This window comes from Onychomys torridus, chromosome 21 (genome assembly GCF_903995425.1).
Source record: "Onychomys torridus chromosome 21, mOncTor1.1, whole genome shotgun sequence".
Lineage (NCBI taxonomy): Eukaryota > Metazoa > Chordata > Mammalia > Rodentia > Cricetidae > Onychomys > Onychomys torridus.
This window is the reverse complement of record NC_050463.1, coordinates 20,857,507-20,880,247: the sequence shown is the minus strand read 5'-3', so window position 1 is coordinate 20,880,247 and position 22,741 is coordinate 20,857,507. Positions and strand designations below refer to the sequence as shown.

General features: G+C 40.3%; 1 protein-coding gene across 6 annotated transcripts in view; it reads left to right on the top strand.

The window, feature by feature from the left end:
- Window positions 1-22,741, top strand: part of Eml4 (EMAP like 4) — a 128,372-nt gene that overhangs the window by 68,515 nt on the left and 37,116 nt on the right. Inside the window, exons 3-9 of one of the 6 annotated variants that reach the window (XM_036170616.1) lie at window positions 1,356-1,485; window positions 5,395-5,568; window positions 7,497-7,625; window positions 8,030-8,055; window positions 8,248-8,280; window positions 19,286-19,409; window positions 20,656-20,805. In XM_036170616.1, the coding sequence (XP_036026509.1) occupies window positions 1,356-1,485; window positions 5,395-5,568; window positions 7,497-7,625; window positions 8,030-8,055; window positions 8,248-8,280; window positions 19,286-19,409; window positions 20,656-20,805 (766 nt within the window). The remainder of the gene's footprint in view (window positions 1-1,355; window positions 1,486-5,394; window positions 5,569-7,496; window positions 7,626-8,029; window positions 8,056-8,247; window positions 8,281-19,285; window positions 19,410-20,655; window positions 20,806-22,741) is intronic. The other 5 variants (XM_036170618.1, XM_036170617.1, XM_036170620.1 and 2 more) reach the window with 5 other exon arrangements.

Here is a 22,741-nt window from a genome sequence, read left to right as displayed (position 1 = left end):
CAGTGATAATTGTATCAGAGGACGAGGATAACGCCTCCTTACCCAGACAACACCTCTGAGACTTCTGTGTCTAGAAGGATGTTGGTGGCTATTGTCTCAGACCAAGCAATGGGCTGTTCCTATCCACGAGTCTAATGTTTCCTTTGTCATTTTACTTTTGAAAATAGTGGGCTAGAATTTAAAGGATATCTTGCTTTGAGACAAGAGGAAAGGGGAAATATCCCACAATAGTTGGAAATAGAGAAGACAGAATTTAATGAGGGTACATTGCCGTCCTCTTAAGGAATAAAGCCATTAGACTAAGGAAGGGTGCTGGGAGGCAGACAGTGAAGAGGATAAGAGCGCAGAAGAGGTATGTGGAGTCCCCGAGCACCTGACAGTGACCCTCAGATACTGAGGTTGGAGCAGCCGAGTTCTTCATCCTAGCGCCACCCCTTCCCTTGGTCACGGCATTGCAGACACGGTAAATGCTAATGACTTGAACATTTCTAAGTATTTCATCATGACAGTTTCAAAAGTCATCAGTGTAAGAAGTCACCTGTGTGGTGTACTAGCACTAGATTTTATAGCAAAAAATGTAATTTGAGGGGCATTTCTCTTATATGTATGTAAGTGCCTTCCCAAGAAGTTTTAAAAAGGAAATGCAGCTGCTCCCCGCCTTTTCCTATCTTCAGGCTCATCCGTCTGTGGTAGGACACTGTCGAGTGAGTGCCAGGACCTGTCAAAAATGCAGTTAAACATCAAGTTTGAAACACTCTGGAATGCCAGATACTTTAGGTCCTACATGTACAACTTGTAATTTTATGTTTTGGAAAGAAAAACCAGCATGAGATTGTCTTAGTTGAACATTTCAATTTTGCTTGAGTCCATAACTGTACTCTACTTCCAACCTTTAAATAAACTTGACTCTTAGTAGACAGGCCTGTTTAATCTGAGGTTTTGACCCTTGCTGACCACAGCTGCCTACCTGCCTACCCACCAGACATTTATTCCATTCCTTTTACTGTAAAAGTTGTCTTACATAGTTAAATGTTATTTATATAGAATAGCACTCTAAAATTTGCTGTGTATAATATTAGAAATGTAAAGCATATGGTTGGGTCATGAGCTTCAGAGCTGCCATGTAACAGCCACCATTTAGCTGAGCGAGTGGATCTAGCACCCAGCAGCTCTGTGTAGCTTTCTGTTGGTCTGTGTTGATGGTATTAAATCTCAGGACAGTGGTGCTGCTTGCGGAATGCTGTGGGTGGGGCCATCTGCTCGCTATTCTTAAACACTATTAGACTTAATTTTAAAAATGCTGCTCTTTAAGAAATATTTTGAAATTTGTTATAATTTTTTTTCTAACTACCTAGGCCAACCAAGCCTTCGAGAAGCTATTTCCATGTCCTGTATAACCAATGGAAGTGGTATAAACAGAAAACAGAATCACACCAGCTCTGTATCAATAGCAAGAAAAGAAACTCTTTCATCTGCTGCTAAAAGGTACCTGATTGGCATGGGGTTGGGGAACTGATAGTGCAGCAGTGTGCATGATAAAGCAGGCTGTTCATGAGCACAATCACAGATAGAGCTGATGGTAGTCAGGTGCGCATGCCTTGAGTTCTTTAACTGTGATGAGACACCGGCCCGAGTCCATCGTGCTTCCGGTGTCACACTGCTGGTTTTTATTCAGAAAGCTTTTGGTGCTTACTCAAGGGAAAGATTCTTTTCATGTCCTAGAACCTTGTTGTTATTGTTGGTTTTGTTTTTCAGAAAGACTTTATTGATACATTTAATGAAATTCTACACGTCCACTGTCCTTAGCAAGTGACATATTTGATACATTTTAAAAGCAAAATAGATTCTTTAATATATCTCTACTTTAGTGGGGGGGGGTGATTAAAGGCTATTATAACTTCTTCTTTAGCAAAAATTGGAAAACTGAGGTTCACATCAAAGTATTCTAGTAGTAGTGTGTGCCTGTCTATATGTTCAGGGCTGGTAGAGGCAGGAGGATGCTGCTGGAGTTCCTGCACTCTAAATGTTCCAGTGTATTGCAGACTTGAATACCATGTGCTCATGCATATCTGTGAATTCAGTATAATTCACTGTTCCAGTGATACTGCTTAAAGGACATTTTCCCACCTTTACTTTTGGGGGAGGGGGCGGGGCTTGAGACAGGGTTTCTCTGTGTAGTTTTGGTGCCTGTCCTGGATCTTGCTCTGTAGCCCAGGCTGGCCTCAAACTCACAGATCCGCCTGGCTCTGCCTCCCGAGTGCTGGCCCGGCCCACCTTTCTTTCCATTGCTGCACGTAGAGTCTGGAAAGGTCATAGGAAACCAGCTGCACGGAACAGGTTGTGTTGTTGTTTGCACAGGGAGAAAACAATTTAAAAAGTCGAATGCTGTATGCTGGCTGACTCACTGAACTAGTGCCAGTGACCCAAAGGTTACAGTGTGGGATTACAGGTGTTCACCAAACAGGTGGGCACAAGAATGGCGACGAAATGACCTTCTGTTCTGTAAACATTCCTTCCAGAACCTAACCGCTACAGAATCCAGATTTTGTTTTCCCCTTTCTGAGAGTGCTAAAATCATCTCTGCTTCATTTTCAGGAGAAAACATTATAGTAGACATTTATAGTAGAAATTTATAATATTTTTCAAAATTGTTTTAATTTTTATTTCCTTGGTATGTTTTGCCTTCTGGTGAACACAATTTTGGATTCCCTGTAACTGGAGTTACTAGTAATTGTGAGCTGCAGTGTGGTTGCTGGGAAGAGTAGCAAGGACTCTTAACTGCTGAGCCATCTCTCTAGCCCTTACTATGTAATTTTTAATAAAATCCATTTTTTATTCAGTAACAGTTTAGTTTTAGCTGGTTTTCTTAGCTAGCTGCTGTGCTGTTACATTCTAGTGATCAGCACACTAGGAAAAGGGGATCTAGGACCACTAGATTGTGCTTTTCAGTAACCCCAAAGGAAAATCTCTTTTAAGCATAAACAATAGGTTGAAGACCATTACAAAAGAGGTGACATCTAATCCAGACCATCTGTCATTCCCTCCTTCCCTCCCTTCTCTCCCTCCGTCCCTCCCTCCTTTTTGTGTGGTATGTGAATGTGTGTATACATACTATCTGTGGAGGCCACAGGTTAATGTTGGATAGTCATCATTCCTTACCTTACCTTAGTTTTTGAGACTGGGCCTCTCACTGAACCTGTGGTTTGCAATTTTGCCTACATCGGAGGGCTCCCAAGCCCCTGGGATCCATGTGTTCCCCCACTCCACTGCTGGAATTCTGCTGGAATTCTAGGTGAATACTACCATGCTTGGCTTTTACATGGGAGCTAGAGGTCCAAACTCAGATCCTCACACTTAACACAGGGAGCACATTACCTGCTGACCATCTCCAGTCCCAGTTTTCTAATTTTAAGGTTTAGTCTATTTGCTGGTAAGAATTTGTTCTTAGCACACATTTTTTAAAAAATTGAACATAGAGTCAGTAATCAGTGGCTGGTGCAAAGGTATCAGGACTGAATTGGATTCAGAATGTCCAAGTCAGGATTATGTTATTACATTCCTAACTGTTACAATGTGATAGTGGGGTTGTATAGGCTGTATACACATGCACACATGTTTATCTTATTTATATATCTTTATATTTATTAATACATATATTATATATGTATATTTTGACAGATATTCTTGGAACATACCGTCTTATAACATGTAAATGTCCTTTGCTTATAAACTAGAGCACTCATAGTTTTCTGCCCTTTCAGTATTGGAACGCAAGCCTTGAGCCCATCCTTTGCAGTACTGCTCATGGATGCAGCTGAGACTTTAAAAGTGTTTTGTCAGCTGGGCGGTGGTGGCGCACGCCTGTAATCCCAGCACTCGGGAGGCAGAGGCAGGATCTCTGAGTTCGAGGCCAGCCTGGTCTCCAAAGTGAGTTCCAGGAAAGGCGCAAAGCTACACAGAGAAACCCTGTCTCGAAAAACCAGGGGGGTGAGTGGGGGATGACTGTTTTATCAGTTAAGTGTCCAAGTGCAGAGTCATAAAGACTGTACATAAGTATGGTAGGTATTTTAACTTAAAATACATCAATATTTATTTAGTCATCTGTCAGGATAGTCTTCCTTCTCCTTTTCAAAGGATATATCTTTGATCACATTTGTGACTGTCTTATAATAAAATACACCTATAAGTAACTTTGTAATTCTTAGTTTAAAGGCAGAATAAGAAATGCAAAACTCTGGCAAACAATGTATTTGTTTTTCTTCTTTTTCTATGACTTTAAAAATTACTTCACCTTCATTTAATATCATTTTTGTTCTGTTTTGTTTTTCGAGACAGGGTTTCTCTATAGCTTTGGAACCTGTCCTGGACTAGCTCTGTAGACCAGGCTGGCCTCGAACTCACAGAGATCCGCCTGCCTCTGCCTCCCGAGTGCTGGGATTAAAGGTGTGCGCTAATCATGCCAGGCTTGAGAGAGAGAGAGAGAGAGAGAGAGAGAGAGAGAGAGAGAGAGAGAGAGAAAGAGAGAAAGAAAGAAATTACGTATATAGATGTGTTACTGTGTACATTTGAGTTGAGGTTCACTGAGTCCCCTGGGAGCTGGAGTGGTGGTTTAAGCCACCTGATGTGGATGGATGCTGAGCACTGAACTCAGGAAAGAGCAGCCAGCACTCTAAATAGCTGGGCCCTCTCTCCAGCCCTCACATCTTTCTGCAGCATAAAACTTGGTTTTCACAGAACTACAGTTTTCTTTTCATATGTAGTTTATGTTTTTATACTTACCTTTTATAATTAAAGTAACAACTCAGCATGAACAGGTTTGAAATAAACTACATTTTTTAGTAAGTTTAAAACTCTTGATGGAGACTCTGGGTACCTCATCAGGAGACTGCTTAACTAGCATATGTGAGCCCCTGAATGGATGGATGCTCAGTACCACAGCCCACACTCTCCTCCCCACAGAGAGAAACCTCAGTTGACAGGCAGAGGAACCCAGGACTAGTCAGGGTTCAATATGAGCACTTAGTGTGTCCTCAGTCAGTTTCTTTGTACAGGGAAAGCAAAGGCCCTCCAGTACTCTGATGTGGATAAGTTGGAATTAGTTAAAGAGCTTCTACAGCCCCACTGAAATCTACCAAAATTACAAAATCCATTAGAGGTCACTTCTGTCCAAAAGGGCAATCTTCATAGGATGGATTTTTCCCCCCATAGGTTGGATTATTATCTTAGATTTTAGAAAATTAATTCTTTATTAAAGCTTACTTTTCCTTATTGAATAAAAAGAATATAAATTGTATTGATTATGTGATTTAGGGTCTTGAATTTTAATCATTTTATTATTTTGATTTTAAAGTTTGTTTAAATATGTCTTGTTCCATGTTATACTTTATTTTACAGTGGTACAGAAAAAAAGAAAGAAAAGCCACAAGGACAGAGAGAAAAAAGAGAGGAGTCTCATTCTAATGATCAGAGCCCACAAATGCGAGCATCACCTTCTCCCCAGCCCTCTTCACAGCCTCTCCAAATAAACAGACAAACTCCAGAGAGCAAGAGCTCCGCTCCCACCAAAAGGTTTTAAGCATCCCAAATGCAGAGCTAGGGAACGGTTGTAAAGATACCTAAATTCTGTGATTTGGAAAGAGTTGGCTATCCATGGAGTCCAAGAGAAAACTTCTTCATTCTTTTGAATCTGTATTTTAGAACACCGGGAAATAAAGATTTAGAACCATAATTTTTCAGTTATAACTGGCAAAGAAACTAAGTTACGATCAATTTGGTGAAAGAAAAGAGGTATAAACCCAAACAATATTTTTATAATAAAATTATAGAATATTTTTAAAAATTCAGGTAGTTATGCTTAAATTTATAGCCATGGATAGAAATTGCCATGTTAATTATCCTCACTACATTTTGGCATCATTACAACCTCAACTTGCAAGGCCCCTTTAAACAAACGGTTCTTGTGGCTGTATCCCAGTTTCAGCTTTGGGTCTTGGGAGAATCATTTCTTGCTTGAGTATGGAAATGAATTCATTTCACCTTGTCTTTTCTATGCTAAAGGCTTGTTTGAGAGCTTTTCTCTGCTCCCTAATAATTACTGTTTTAAAGTGATGAGAGAAAGGAGAACATTCTAACAAATGTGTGTGAGCCTAAATTAGGGTTAGACACGCACGCCAGGGCCACTGATGCAGCTAGCTGCCTTGTAACAAATATTGATACCAGTTTAATTCATTTGGCCCATTTAGTCGGGTGGTGGTGGCACACACCTTTAATCCTAGTTCTTGGGAGGAAGAGGTAGGCAGACTTCTGAGTTCAAGGCCAGCCTGATCTACAAAGCCAGTTCCAGAATAGCCAGGACTGTTTCACAGAGAAACCCCGTCTCAAAGAAGGGGCGGAGCAGGGTGGGCGCCATTTAGAAACATGGACTCAACTTTTAGCCTTCCTTAGGTATTTTATTATCCTAGTGCTGCAGAGGAGACTATTAATCCATCCAGCATTGGTTAGAACTGCAGTAAAGTAAATGACAATCACTCTAAAAGATTTGCAGTATATTTCTCTTAGCTACTTTAATGTTTTGCTTCAAGTCTTAATGGAAATTTTAAAAAACCAAAATATTCTTCAGTTGATTAATGCATGTTTACCATTTACAGAATGCTTTGTCTCTGTGCCTGATGCAGATTCTTGTGCTGTCTAAGGGTCTGTGGTCCTTCTGCCTGGGCTCCTGTGGAGTTATTAATGTTATGCAACTTCTTACCGTGTGCAGGCGAGGCTCGTGATCTCTCTAAGGTTCTCACTAACTTGGTGTCTCTTTGTCCCAGAGTCTCCTTTTCAGCTTAGCGTCTCCTGGAAATGTGCTTGCCCTTCTAAGTTGCTCTTTGGATGCACTGTTGCAGAAGTATTGAAGACTGGATGAGTTTCGGGGTGGTTAGCAATGCAGCCAGAAAGTCATTTATAAACCATAAAATTACAAATACAGGGAATCCTCACTGATAATGCCAATAGCTTTTTATTGTATCACATATTGTGTATTTCTGATCCTGGATGAAAGTCTCTAATACTGTAAACAAAAGCTTCCATTTTATCATCACAGCTTATTAGAAATTTGTGCCGTGTATAAATTAACTACACGAACATAATTACATACAGAATGAAAGGTACAGTCTCATATTTCAGGCTTATAATTCATATTTTTATAGCTACAAATTATGAGATCTAGTCCATATCGATCTGAGCATTTTCTTGTATTAACAGCAGAGTGTGGAGATTTCTTTTTTTCTAGATAGTATTTGTTTTAGTGGCTCTTTTGAATGACCATGTAACATAGACTTCCTGATTGCCTTGTTTAACTCCTCTCATCCAGCCAGAGCCTTCCAACTAATCCTCCTCACCCCTGGATTCCTTAAGGGCAGTAATCTCTTCTTCATTCTCTATTGAAACTGTCAGTTACATGTCATTGCTACTCAAAACATTCATCTAAGAAATTAATGTGTTTTTTCTAGCATAAAACGTCCACCAACAGCTGAAAAGTCACATAACTCATGGGAAAATTCAGATGATAGTCGTAATAAATTATTGAAAACCGTTTCAACATCAAAACTAATATCAAAGGTTATAAAAAGTGCAGACAAGTAAGTTAAGTCGTATTTGTCATATGCGAAAATTAATGTCTCTGTACTGTTGTGTGTGACGACATGCCTGATTTGAACCTTTTAATCTATTTCAGGTCATTGATTGTTTCTCAGTGTATTTTTTTAAAGGCTTCATAGAAAGCTTTGTAAGATTTGAGTATTATACTCCTTTGTGTGTGTGCTTTCACTGTTTGGATGATTATGTGTGATATTTGTTGTTTTATAAAATAGTATGTATATTAGTAGTTGAAACCACTGAGAAACTGAAAAAATACTACTTCCTGAATTTTACTTGTGGAGATTTATCTAGAATATGGGCTAGGCATCAAAAATTTTTAATTCTTTCAGGTGATTCTAGTGCTGAGCCATATCAAATAAATGTGTTCTTTGCATTCTTTTTTTAGACATAAAGATGTCATCATCAATCAAGGTAAATTAAAAATTCTTTTTAAAAATACTTGCCTTTTTAACATCATTTTAACTATTGTTGATTCATAAGAATATGACAATTTTATTTAGTATAATTTATTAGTTCATAGTAACCAAAAAGACATATTACTGTAGTCATTTAAGAAAATGCTCAGTTTGTATTGTAAGATAATGTCATTTTTGTCTCAACCAGCAAAAATGTCAACCCGTGAAAAAAACAGCCAAGGTAAGGCTATGCTCTGCAGCGGGCGCCTCCCGAGTCGGCCTCTTCTTGGGTCTCTTATTTGGCTTTTCATCATTACTGCTTTCTGGCTTTCCTCTTAACAAAGGAAATACCATGGTAATTTGAACTAGGAAGTGTAACTGCTTTTTTAAAAAAGAAAAGAAAAGAAAAAAAAAACAATAACTGTCTTCTGTGAAATCTGAAGAATTAAGGTGAACAGTAAAAATAAATATATCAACATAAAGAAATCAAAAAAATTTCCTCTAAAAATTATACTTAGAAAAGCCATTTAAAAGATTGATAAATTTTAACTCTCCTGTCTTGCCAACTTGGTTGCAAATAATCACTTGTTCCTTGCTGCTAAAACTCAGAATGAGTCTAGCAAAGCATTTCCTCTTCAGTTTTCCCCTTTTATTAATTGTTATTTCTGGCTACTTGCTGTTGGCTTGTTCTGACCGAAACAGGATAACTTTGTATATGTATATTTAATAGCAAAATAGGTAAGTTTTATGTATCATTTTTACACTCTCTTCAAATTGCTTGCAAATGTAATTGAAGCATGCTGTTTTCAATGAACCATGCCTTTTCTCTGCATGCTTTTTGCACCTCATTTCTGGTGTCACAGCTATCTTTGTTTTCTGGACTATTAATTGGCTAAAATGTGCTTAAATTTTCTGTTAGCAATTTAACTTAATTCCTGTGAATTTTTATTTTCTTCTAGAAATATATATATCTATAATATTCTTTAGATCATGTTTTTTACACAGAAATTGTAAACAAGGTTGACATGTGATATTCTTCAGGTAGACCTGAAATTTTTGCATTATAAGAGTATAGATTATATAATGGTTGACATACCCAAAGGAAATACTGAATCTGCTTAAAACACAATTTTGACTCTAGCCAAACTTTGTTAAATAGAGGCACTGGTATACAGAAAGAGCAGTCGGTGTGGACAGCCATGGATCCCAGGTCTTGTGTTTGGTAGCCTCATGGCCTAGGCCAAATGGCAGTGTCCTTGAACAGTGTTCTGCCTTGAGACTAACAACCACAGCAAAGCTCACTTCACACGACTCTGAAGGTGCAACAGTATATACACACATCCTTTAAAACTAGGAAACACTATATCCAGAGATGGTGTGCTATACTAAATGTTCTAGAGAGACACTCCAGTCTGACAGAATCCTCATACAGGAATTGAGAAAGGGCTGTCTTTCTTCAGTATGTTTGGAAGGGGAGGGAACTTAACACCCATTGTGAGAGTGCTCTGTATTGGCACAATCTTCAAAATCATTCAGGTGAACAGGTGAAATCAGTCATTATTTGGGTGGTAATGTGCAGAGGAGCAGCATGGAAGGAGGGGCCAGTGCTTGGGAGAAGGTAGAGAGGAAAAAAGGAAGTTGAATTTTGTTAGAAGAATTTTACCTTCAAAACAGTTTCCCAGGGATGGGAATTGATGACATCACATATTGATCACACTAGCATTAGTTATACAATTTGAATACACTTCTTTACTCTTTAATTAGTTTATTCTTTCTGGAGGATAATTACTAGAGTGGACCTGTCTAGACTCTTGTGCAGTCAGTTACATAGTTAGTTCTGTCCTGACTAATAGATTCTAAATTGCTGACCAGGTGGAGAGTGTGGGAGGTAGGAAACGGGGGCATCGTGGAGACTAGCTTGAGAGAACTAGGTAAGTGACCCTGTTGAAAGACCAAACACTAGAGAAGTGGGCAAAAGAGGTAGAATTTAGTTTGAGTAATTATACTTGAATTGTCTCCTACCCACTCCCCAAGACAGGGTTCCTCTGTATAACCACTGCTGTCCTGGAACTCACTCTATAGGCCAGACTGACTTCGAATTCACAGAAATCCACCTGTCTCTGCCAGTAATTGTTGTTATTGGCGTACAAACAAAGGCTAAGAAGTCAATAAATTACAATTTTAAAAGAATGTCCAAAAATGATTTTAGCACCAATAGCTAAAATATAAAAATGCTGTAATATGCCATGCAAATGAATATCAAACTTTAAAAATACGCTTACAACTTACAGCAAATAAAGACTGCCTTTCCATTTTTTATACATTTGAGTGCAAGGCTTTTACACACACACAAACACAGAGACAGAGAGACAGAGACAGAGAGAGAGAGAGCGCGCGCGCAGGAGCCCTGGTTGGAAGCAGTTGGCAGTGGGAAAGGATGTACACAGACAAGTTTTCAGGAAAGGCTTAGGTCTTCACCCGATACCTAAGCCTTTTTTGTACTTGCTCTCTCTTTCTGGGTTTTGTTATATTCACAGCAGGGGTAAAGTGCTGCTAGAAGTTAGAACTTTATAACATTTCCTCTAGGGCTGTTTATTACTAGATGTGGCCATTAGGACAGTACTATTCTGTTTGTGACTTACCCACTAAGAACCGGTTGTAGTTTTGGTTTATTTTCATGCAATGCTAGGGATCAAACCTAAGACCTCCTATGCTAGGCAAGCACTACACATTCTCTAGATGTAGACCACAGCTTCGCATGCGCTCAGCTGCATTTCCAGTGCTCAGCTACAGAACATTCTTTGAGCTCACTGGAAGATTGTGTTAGGACCTAAACTCCAATTCCCCAAACTCCAAAAGGCAATCCAGTGAGTTCAACCTGGACTATAGGAGGATTTCTGGAGGTCAGAGGAAAACCGCATTCCGCAGGGACTTAGAACACTAGTTGCCATCTACCAACAGGAGTCATTTCCCTTACCTCTGGCAGAGAGACATATGGCTCCCTGTGGCACCTGTCAGCTTATCAAAGCGCAGGCTGGTAATACAAGCACCTGTTACCATATTTCAGAGACCATGGTAGCATCCTAGCTCTTCTCTCCTCCCCTCCTTCCTCTCTCCCCACAGCTACTCATTTTCCTTAGAACCCTGTATTCTCGCTCTGCCTGTTCTCTCTGCTCATGCTTCAGCCCTCAAGTAAACTTTAAATAGCCAATAGAATCGTGTACTGAACGGGGAAAGAAAATTAAGCCCTAAATAATCTTGCGATTCTGACAGCTCTTAGAGAACCTACATGCTTCTGAATTGTTCCTTTATCAGATAACCATTTTATATATTTAGTTGTTTGTTTAACAAAAATTTGAGTATTTACTTTGTCAGGCCCTATACTAAGCACTCAGGATTACAGCAGTTACTATGTCTGAACCACATGGAATTTAGTGAGGCAAACAGTTGAAACATACAAGATGTAGACAGGGAGTTGGGGATTTAGCTCAGTAGTGGAGCGCTTGCCTAGCAAGGCCCTGGATTCGGTCCTCAGCTCCAAAGGGGGAAAAAAAAAGATGTAGACAGAATATAACAAATTCTTAATGTTTTGAGATGACACGTATTTGGAAAGAATAAGAGTTTACTATTATGTAGGATGGTTGGCATTGGCATTTCTGATCTGGTGACATTTAAACTGTCCTACGAAAATGAGTGAAATATGTGAATATCTAGAGAAAGAGTTTTGTAAGTGGAGGGATCTGAAGTATATAAACCCAAGGCAGGTGATTATTTTTTTTTTTTTTACTGTGATAAGGTATAACAGGTAGATCACAGGATGCATGCAGTGTTGGATTTGTTAGCCATTATATTTCTAAAATACATATTTATTCTTTGCAATAGAAACTTCACTCACATCAGGGCAAGAGGCATAACGGCTATAATGTAAGTGAGATGAACATGAGATACAGGAGCGAAAGGACGCGTATCACAGAAGGTTTTTAGTCACAGTTGTGTGGTGACTAAAGCGACAGATGTAGATTGACAGCATCAGAGTCTGTTGGGAGGGGAACCTTGATTGGGTGAAACGTCCCTCACTGAGAGTTCTGACTTGGGCGACCTCACGGTCAGTGAGGTCCCGTGGACACTGTCCATCAGTGGAATGCACACCAAGATCACAGGAAGCCAGTAACTTCTTTTTTGGACCCCGAGGCTGCTTGCCCATTGGTTCTCCAGGGAATAGCTCTGCCAAAAATGCTCTGGGTTTTTCCCCTTTAGTAACATTTTTTAAATAAACATTGTGAAACATTTTTCTATCTAAAATTATAGGTAAATACTGTTGGAAGCACTGTAATTTGACCCAAATTCATCCAGTCTTCGCATTTTGTTTTATCGGAATGTTTTAAAAAAGACATGAGACAGAAGATTCAGGTGTGGTGGCTTACGCCTGTGATCCCAGCATTTGGGAGGCTGAGGCAGGACCAGGACAGGAGTTCCAGGACAGACTTGGTTAAGAATGAAACCCAACCTCAGAAAACTCAAGGCAAAAAAATCCAAAGTATGGAAGTTAAAGTCTGCTCATGAAGCCTGCTTAATTCGAATTTCATTTGTAGATTTTTATACCCCTGAAACTTTGAGCTTCTTTTCCTGCTGTAGTTAACTCGAAAAGCAGAGCTGGAGAGAGATCTGAAATCCCTCCTTCCCCCTTGGTGTGACAGTCTCTATGCAGCTGTTATTCCCAGCACCATTTCCTAACTTTTCAAAAAGAAAGCCTTTTGGGGGGAAACAGAAATCCAAAATATGTAAGCAAACTCTTGTATGTGATGTTCTCAAGTACTTTTTTTTTTTTTTTTTGGTCTTGTTTGGTTTTTTGAGACAGGGTTTCTCTGTGTAGTTTTGGTGTCTGTCCTGGATCTCACTCTGTAGACCAGACTGGCCTCGAACTCACAGAGATCCGCCTGCCTCTGCCTCCTGAAAGTACTTTTATGATAGAGTTGTAACCAAAACAAATGGAGATGAGAGGTGGCTTGAAGTCAAAAGAGATTGTTAAATTGATTTATTGTTTTAATTAACATTGAGTTTCCTAGGTACACAGATGTCATTATCTGTTTCCGAGGTTAGCTCAGTCTAAACCTAAGTTGTTAGGGTCATGTCTTTTGTATTACCATGTATTCGTGCCCCTGCCATTAGGGATTTAGGAAATTTTGCTAACTTACAGAACAAGGAAGGTGATGAAAATAGCCTTTTAATACTAGTCAAATTTTCAAACCTGAGCTGTATCCTAATTAGTAGAATTAATTACATCATATTTGGTAGGCACTATCACTAGGGTCTTTTTGTTACCTATGGATTTAGATTTAGCAGCTTAGATTAGACTAGACTGTTGCAATTAAAGGCATGCACCACCACTTGTGGCCTATGCACATACATTTTTTAAAAAATTCTTTACACATGACATTGTTTTGTTGAACTTTTTTTCTCTTTTTTATTTTCTTTTTAAAAGACAGGCTCTAAACTGGCTAGCCTGGAATTCTCTGTAGACGAGGCTGCCCTGCTTCTTGAATGTTGAGATTCAAGGTTTATGCCAACATGCCCAGCCTGGTTTGTTGAATTTTAAGTTTTATTACAATGAAACAACCTGGTCAGAGGTCGAGGATGGCTCAGTGGTTAAGAGCACTTGTTGCTCTTGCAGATTACCCAGGTTTGATTCCTATCACCTACATGGCAAGTTATAACCACCCAGTATTCCAGTTCCAGGGGACCCAGTGCTCTCTTCTGGTCCCTGCCGCTTCTGTACACAAGGTGCACAGGTAGATGCTTGGGTCATTAGCTGGGACTTGAACTCATTCTTGGAAGCCTTCCAAAATTGGTCTCTGTCAATTTCTACTATAAAATCAGAGTTTCTTTATCCAGTGTCTTGCTTATCTTCTTGGTGTCTAGCTGCATGGTTTGGGCCAGAACTGCTAGTAGAAAAAGAAACAGCCAAAATCGAGTAAAGAGTCCTTAGTTTTGGTTTGGCAATTTGGTATCATGCTTTTCTGTGTTTGGTTATGTTTGAGACTCAAGTTCTTTTTTCAAAGGGGCTACTAGTTTCACAAATTGCATAATAGAGACTGTTTTTTTTGTTTTGTTTTGTTTTTTTGAGATAGCATCTCGTAAAGCCCCCCACTGGTGTCAAGTGGTGTGCAGCAGAATGGCCATGAACTCCTACTCTGTATCAGCCTCCCAGAAGTGGGACTGCAGACACCCAGCTCCATGCCCAGGGTTCTCAAAGTGGAAACCTGGGAGGGGTTGGCGAATTGAGAAGTCTTTGAGCAGTAGTACCCGTGACACAAGTGACTGCATTCCAGACATTGGACTTGGGTCCCTGCTCTCCAGTAGAAAGGTGTCATACAGCATGTATGTGACTTCAACCTTCAATGACAGATAACAGCATGACACTTGGTGATAAACTTACCACAAATAGCCAGAATAGTACCTTTTTGATACGTGATTATTAGTGAAATTGTTTATGAACTTCCATTTTTCTCATACAAAGTCTTCAAAATCTGCTGTATATTTTCTATTTGCAATATATCTCACTCATGCTAGCCACATCCCAGCCATTCATGGGTCAGTGACTGATGTTGGAAAGTGCAGATCTAGAACCTACATTTCCTGGGGTTGGTTTGTTTTTAAGACAAGTTCTCACTATGCAGCTCTGGAACTTGCTGTATAGACTCTGCTGGCCTTTAACTCATTTAGAGACCCAGCTGCCTCTGCCTCCTGAATACTGGGATTAAAAATGTGGCCCACCACACCTGTCTTAGAACCTAGTTAATACAGTGGAAATGTGTCTAAAGTTCTGAATAGCAGAATTTTGGAAATCAGACTAAAAACTTATTGATTGGTTAAGTCATGAATTTCCCGTTGGGATTGGACTAGGTGAACTCATAAGATTTTTTTTTTCAGTTCCCATGCTGTGCAAGGGCTAAAAGATGAATAGCCTTCATCAGTATCTCACAGAGTTGCCTTTATGGTCAGATGTCGAGATTCAGTTACCAATACGTAATGTTTTAGCATGAGCTTTCAGGAAGACTAAAGCTGAGGTCTGTTCAAACCAAGGTCTGTATCTATCTCAGTTTACGTTCCGTCCACACACTGGAGTTCCAGAACTGGTGAGGTGCCAGTGCAATAGGAATTCATTGCATTCAGTACACAGCTTCACTGCTGAGGATGGGTCACCTACGCTTGTCTTCCCTAGTTCACAGTGAGGAGAGCAGAAAGTACTGCTGGGTAACTTAAACGGTACTGGAAGTCGCTTGGCTGTGGAGAAAGATCCCTTAGAGAGAACTGGGCGTAGTGGCACACGCTTTTAATCCCAGCACTTGGACGGTACAGGCAGGGGGATCTCTGAGTTCAAGACCAGCCTGGTCAACATAGTAAGTTCTAGGCCAGATAGAGCTACACAGTGAGACCTTGTCTTTGAAAGCAAAGAAAGGAGACTTAAAAGTCTGAAGAAAACATTTGCAGCGAGAAAAGAGTGCCACCTCACATTGTGCTTAATTCCCAAGGAAAGGCTGTTTGCTTTAAAAAAAAAAAAAGGTTGCAAACCCATGGCTTGTGTGTTGGCCAGGCGGGTGTCTGCCTGCCTGCCTGCCCCACCCCATCTCTCTCTCTCTCTCTCTCTCTCTCTCTCTCTCTCTCTCTCTCTCTCTCTTACGCATGCACGCGCTCACACACACACAGTTTCAAAGAAATAAACATTTTACAGTTAAGGTTTGACAGTAAATTGTATAGATTTGCTATTTCTCTTGAGAACTGAGCAGTTAGAATAGCACTGCCCCTGAATCGGCACATGAGTACACCTGTGCGTCACTCCCAGTCAGCCCGTGGCTCCCCGCATCTTCATCTTCATTTTCTGCCTGACCACGTAGATACTTGAATTCATGGCCCTTGATTTTAAAGTGATACATGGTAGAATCATCAGAAGATTGATGTATTCGCCTGTACTTGTTATCCTGTGGATAGCTACTTTAAAATTTATGCCGAGATTTTATGGAATATTAAATTTTATAAGCAAATTGCCAAACAGTGTTTAAATGGTCACCGCTTGCCACACATGGTGACACATGCCTGCAGACCCAGTGTCAAGTTTGCCACCGTCCTGGGTTACACAGCTAGGTGCTGTATCAGAGCAGTAGGAAGAAGGGCACATGCTTTCAAGGACCTCATTATGTTTCACGGTATGTAATAAATCGTATTACCATTCTCAACGCTAGGATAGTGAAACAGGATCTCACGTTCTTTTCAGTGCCAGAAAGTGTTTCAAGTTCCTACTTTATGTACATGGTCTCTAGTGTGAATGGTGCCAGTTCAGATGGCAAAGCATTTCACACCCTGCCATTTCAACTTCATATTAGAAAAATGAGTGAGCACCAGTAGTTCCGTTGTTTCCTGACTTAGTTGATCTTACTACTTACCAGTGGATAGAAGAATGATATTCTGAGCTCCTTCAGTTGTTTAGCCTTTTTCTGTAATTGGCTGTTGCTAACCCTTCCCCTTGGCTAGCCATACTCCCTCTAAAGAGCAATGGAGCCACCTGCTAATTTGTTATTTTTATGCAGAACACATATATCATGTAAGCCTTTGATCAGATCAGAGGTTCTAGGAGAAATTTAAAGGGGGATTCAAAAATTTAATATTCCTTAAAAATAATCAAAAAAGAAAGTTGTATCCCAGATGAATACTTGTAAGAGTAGATTTACCACTACCTCCAGGAGATGAATATATGGGTAAAGATGGTTCTAGATGGGAGATGTTTATAGCTGGTAATTATTTAGTTACTGTCGAAGTTCAGCTGTGCTAAAGATCATCAGGAAGCAAGGCCCACTCTTAGATTCAGAAGTAATAATGACATGCATCATGTGGTGTTAAAGTGTAGTGTGGGAGGGCTTACCCTGTTAGATCAAACTCTGAGGCTGAGCACTGTGAGTAAGAATAATAAAAATAACTTGAACTTTTCACCCATAATAACCACAGCTTCTTAATCTGAAGTGATGGTTGCAGGCAGACACAGGTAATCCGTCTTCCTCTTCATAGCTACATTATATAAACTACTGAATCTTGAATACTGGATTATACAGTACTTTTCTTAGGTAACTTGGGTCCTTGGTAGAGATTTTAAGATCACAGCAGCCTCTGGTTGGTGATGACCACACTTAATTTGTGCCAGACAGCTTAGTGAGCATCGGATATCCCTGTGCCATTGTTTCCAGCCTCTGTCCTTCCCTTGAGCTTTGACAACCCTTTCACAGTGGTGACTTACCTGCTGGGGTTTTCTGCTGTTTTTTGTTTTGTTTTTGTTTTTGTTTTTTTTTTTAAAAAGAGGTTTCAGTATGCAATTCTAGCTGGCCTGGAACTCAGTTTTGTACACCAAGTTGCCCTTACATTTGTGGATGATCCTCCTGCCTCTGCTTCCTGAAAGCTAGGATTGCAGGCAGGAGCCACCATGCCCAGCTTCCAACTGTTCCAGAAAGCATCTTTTCCCTTGGTTAGAAATGTATAATCAATACTGGTTTGATTCTGACTTGTCTTTTAAAAATATTCTAGTTTTAGACTGTTGAAGATCTTGTAACAACTGTTTATCTGTATAAACAAAAGCTGTTTCGGGACCTGTGGTGCTAATAAGAAAAGAAAAAAACCGTTTCTTAACTGCTTGAAAATACTTGTGTTACAATTGAATCTGATTGTTGATACGAGGCTAATTGAAGGCCCAGTGGTGAAGTGAGAAGTGGTCTGCTCGCTGCAATGAAGCAGAGTTCTTGCTGCCTCTCATCTTAACTTGAGAGGATGTTTGAGTCCTGTTCCTAGGATCGGTTCCGAGATCGTGGTTTTGGTTCACTGTGGTAAGAACAGCGGACACGAGCTCTGCTGTCTTGAATCAAGTCATTTAGTTAACACTGTCTAGTGCAGTGTTGTACAGTAGATTGACGCTTGCTTTCTTCTTGCTTTGCTAAACTGTCACTTGACCCTCACTTCCCGTCTCCTGTAACCCTAGTTAACCATCACACCCCATTCATGAGTTTGACTATTTTAAATATGTCCTAGGAACCAAACAGTAGCTGTCTCTCTGTGACCAGCTTACTTATATGCATATGTATCTGGAAGTGGCCATTTAGGTGGTTTGTAGATCTTGGCTGTTAGGGATAGTGCTGCCGTGAACATGAAAGTTAGTGTTGATATCTGACCAGGATCTTGATGTACATTATTTTGGAAACTATCTGGTAGTAGAATTGCCAGATGATGTAGTCATTGTTTGAATTGTCTCTGAAGAGCCTCCGCCCTGCTTTTCCATAGCAGCAACATCCACAGTGACCCTGTTTTTCCATATCCTGTCTATACTTTGTTTGTTTGGTTTGCTAATCTTTCTGACAGGTCTGAAATGACATACAGTGTGGTTTTCCTTCACATTTCCCTGAGGTGGTACTAGTAGTGTTGCATGTTTTCTCAGATTGCCTGTTGGCCATTTTTATGTTTTCCCTCCCTCCCTCCTTTTCTCCCTTCCTTCCTCCCTCCTTCCCTTCCTCCCTCCCTCCCTCCCTCCCTTCCTCCCTTCCTTCCTTCCTTCCTTCCTTCCTTCCTTCCTTCCATTCTTTAAATGTTTCCTAAGTACTTAATCCATTTTTAAATGCATTTTAAGAGGGGTTGCCTTGGTTTGTTTCTTGCTATTGAGCTGGCATCTGCTATATGTTTAGAGATGAACCACCGTATCACCTACACGGTTTGCAGACAGTTCTACTCCATGGTTTCCTGTCTGCTCCTTGTCAGCTGTTTCCTTGGGGTGTAGAGACTCTAATCTGCAAGGCCTTGATTTGAGGTCAGTTAGTGTGATAGCCTCGATTACTGTCTGTCCAAGTAATTGCTCTCTTCTTTGCAAGGTAAGAGACCTTGGACACGAAGGTTTGCATTTTTTTACTTGAACTTTTCTGGATTCTTGTAGAACTATGTCAGTTTAAACAGTTAAATTTTATTCGGATGAAAACAGTTATTCTCAACTAAAGAAATGGCCGCAGACTTGCTGTTTGTTTTGGTTTCACTTCCGCTGTCGTGGACTAGGTATTTGTAGTGCCCCTTTGTTTTCTGCATATGCTCTATAATATGCTAAAGACGCATACAGTGGAAAACTTCAAGAGCTACTCTTGACATGTTTCATTGTATCCATCATCTCCTTTCCTACAGTCATGGGGAGATCCATGTGATTGGATTTTTGTCTTGTGTTTCAACAGAAGGAGAATATATCAAGATGTTTATGCGAGGTCGGCCGATTACCATGTTCATTCCTTCGGATGTTGACAACTATGACGACATCAAAACAGAGTTGCCTCCTGAGAAGCTCAAACTGGAGTGGGCGTATCCTTCTCAGGCAGGAGAGCAAGTCTACCTGCTTTGTCCTAGTTCAGTGAAAACTTGCTTAGCTAATTCATCAAATTGTCCTTAAGCCAGGAATAAACATAATGTGCTTAGGAGACACTTGGGAAATTAAAAAGGAGACGGTATCTCTCAAACACGCCAGCTCTGTTTTGCGGATAGTGATTTAAAATCACTGGAATTTAATGGAGACGGGACAGCAGCATGCCATCCTGCCCAGTCAGTTCTACAGCAAGTGTCGGTGAAGAGGAAAGGTTCCTGCCTGGGGTTGAAGGGTAGTGTCTGTGTGCTGCCTCTGCACTTACCGCTTTGAACCTTCCTGTTCTTAGATATATAAGAGGCAACACCTGCCTCACAGGGCTGCTGGAGAATTTTAAACACTGAGTTGGCGTGTTGTAACCTGTGAAATGATGTATATGATGAGACTGTTTTGAGACATGGGGTCTTGCTATGTCTCCCTACCCAACCTTGTACTCCCTGTGTAGCCTGGGGTGGCCCTAATATCACAAGAGTCTCTCAACTTCCCAGGTGTTGGGATTACAGACGTGTGCCACCGCATGACTGTTTGAATTATTTTAAGAACTCAGATTAGCAAGGGTGATTGTAACTCTGCTATTGACTGCTTCTCTGCTAGGCTAACACACACATGATAGTTTAATACTGACGTTTCCTCATTCTACCTGGAAAGTCTCATTTACAGCCTCTAAGAAACTCGTGAAACAGAAGGAGACTTGTTGTGTAAACTCAGTTCTCTCTCTCTGTTCTTCTATGCTCCTCTCCCCACACTCCAGATTCCTTACACTGGGCAAAGTTAAAATAGCCTGGAGAAGCTCATCAGCATTTGGCACAGGTTTTGATTGCCATTCTGTGTAGCAAATAGCAACTAGCCTTATTCATCCTGTTAGACCCAGCATACACGTTCCCGACCGGGTAAGCCTTAGGTCTCTCTCCCTCCTCTTAAGTAGGTTCTCCATGTGTGCTTCCTCCTAGCATACTGTCACACAGGCCCACACCTGTTCTGTTCAGAGCCGTATGTTTAGCACTGTGGGTGGTGCGTAGTAGGAACTCAGAGTGTATCTGTCCATAGACAAATACAGTAAAAGACTTAGGGTTGGCAGCAAAGGAGATGTGAGTATCGTGGCTCTGATCCAGTTTTCTCTTCATTGTACATCTATGGCTCCTAAACACCCTTGAGTATTTGCTTTAAAGCCTTGACCTTTCATTTAAGATACGGTTATCGAGGAAAGGACTGTCGAGCAAATGTGTACCTGCTTCCTACGGGGGAGATAGTTTATTTCATTGCATCAGTAGTGGTACTATTTAATTACGAGGAAAGGACTCAGCGACACTACCTGGGTCATACAGACTGTGTGAAATGGTTGGTATCAGTTCCCATTTGCCAATTTTGTGTTTGCCTGCTTTCGTCATAATCGTTGTTATTATTGTTGTTATTATTATAATTATTATTTGAATTGTACTGAAAGTTTACCATCAGAAAGCTTAGGATGTAAGTAAAGTTATTTAGTGTATGGAATATATTTTTGGTTTTTTAATGGTTTTTCAAGACAGGGTTTCTCTGTATAGCTTTGCACCTTATCTGGAACTCACTCTGTAGACCAGGCTGGCCTCGAACTCACAGAGATCCACCTGCCTCTGCCTCCTGAGTGCTAGGATTATAGGCGTGCGCCGCCACCACCCATGGAATATATTTTTTAAAATAAAAAGATCACATTCTTCAATACTGAATGGAATCAATAGCAATCCATACACTGCTCTAAACCTCAGTGGACTCCTGCTGCCGCCTCCGTCGGTGCCTCTGTCTGGCCTGTCAGGAATCCATGGAGAAAGACTGGGCTTCATGAATTTCTGCAAGTAGTTTTTCATTCATTACTTAGTACTTATTGAGGGTTTGTTCTGCGTGATAAATTTTGGGCCTCAGGCTTTCCTTCCAGAGGGAGGGAAGCCATAAGCTGAGTTGGATCCTAAGTATCCTGTGTGGTGTCAGACTGTAACAGCAGAACTCTTGAAATGCTTAGGCTTGGGTTTTACTCAATTCTTTAGTTAAATTCCATCACTTGTTACTAGAATCCATTGTTTTGTCACATTTAAAAGTTTAGCTTATACTGTCCTGACAAGTAGATAAAATGTCCTCTCATGTGTGAATGATAGCACATAGATGATATTCAGCCTTTAGAAAAGATAAACACACTTTATACTTGCAAGATTAAATGTGTACCGAATTTGTGCAGTGTCACCTCTCCCGGCAGGGTACTAGTTATCGTGTGTATGGAGGTCAGAGCATGGTAGTTAGTACAGCAGTGAGACTCTGTCTTATCAACAGCAGGAACAGGAAAGGAGAACCGCTGTTAAAAAGCAGACAAGCAAGTGTGTGTTTTCTCACTTGCGGGGGCGTGGGGTGTGTGTGTGCAAAAACCATTTTGGCTTCCACATACGTAAAGTATTTCCTACAGTTCCAAATTAAAAGACGCTGTCGAGGTCACTCTTTAAGCATTGACAGAGGCTGGCGAAAGGAAAGGTAGAGACCATCTTAACAATTGGTGTAAGGAGGAAAAGGACTTTCTCAGTACTTTTTAAATATCTTTTGATACTAGAGCCATGCAAATGTATTATTACCTAGTGTAAAAATTACAATTTAAATTTTTTGTTTGAAAAGAAAGAACAGTGTTAAATACAGCAAAATGTTAATGTAATAGAGTTTTATTGTTTAATGACTTATATTTATTTTTATTTTATGTGCATTGGTGTTTTCCTGCATGTATGTATGTCTGCATGAATGTGTTGGATCCTCTGGAGCTGGAGTTACAATTGTGAGCTGCCATGTAGGTGTTAGGACTTGAACCCAGGTCCTCTGGAAGAGCAGCCAGTGCTCTTAACCCTGAGCCATCTCCAGCCCTTAGAGTTTTAGTTTTAATGTCTAGATGCAGGTTATGAACTGTTTAAGAAGAAAAGAAATTAGAGAAGTATTGTTAAAATCTAGCCTCCTTAGAAATGAAAACCTGATACCATTTATGCCAAGTTATTGAAACATTTCAAAAAATATAATTATTAATATGGAGAAGTTATAGAACTTTAGAACATTTTTAATCTCGTGTGACAAATTAATAAAATTCTTCTGGAAAATAATTAGCAATATATAGCAGGAAACAAAAATTCTTTCCAGTTGAGGTGACTCCTTGATTGCAAGATGGCTCAGCAAGTGAGCCAGATATAGAGCTGAGCTCCACCCCAAAACCCATATGGTAGGAGAGCAGTAACGCCTACAGTCTGTCTCTGACCTCTCGTGCTCTCGCCCC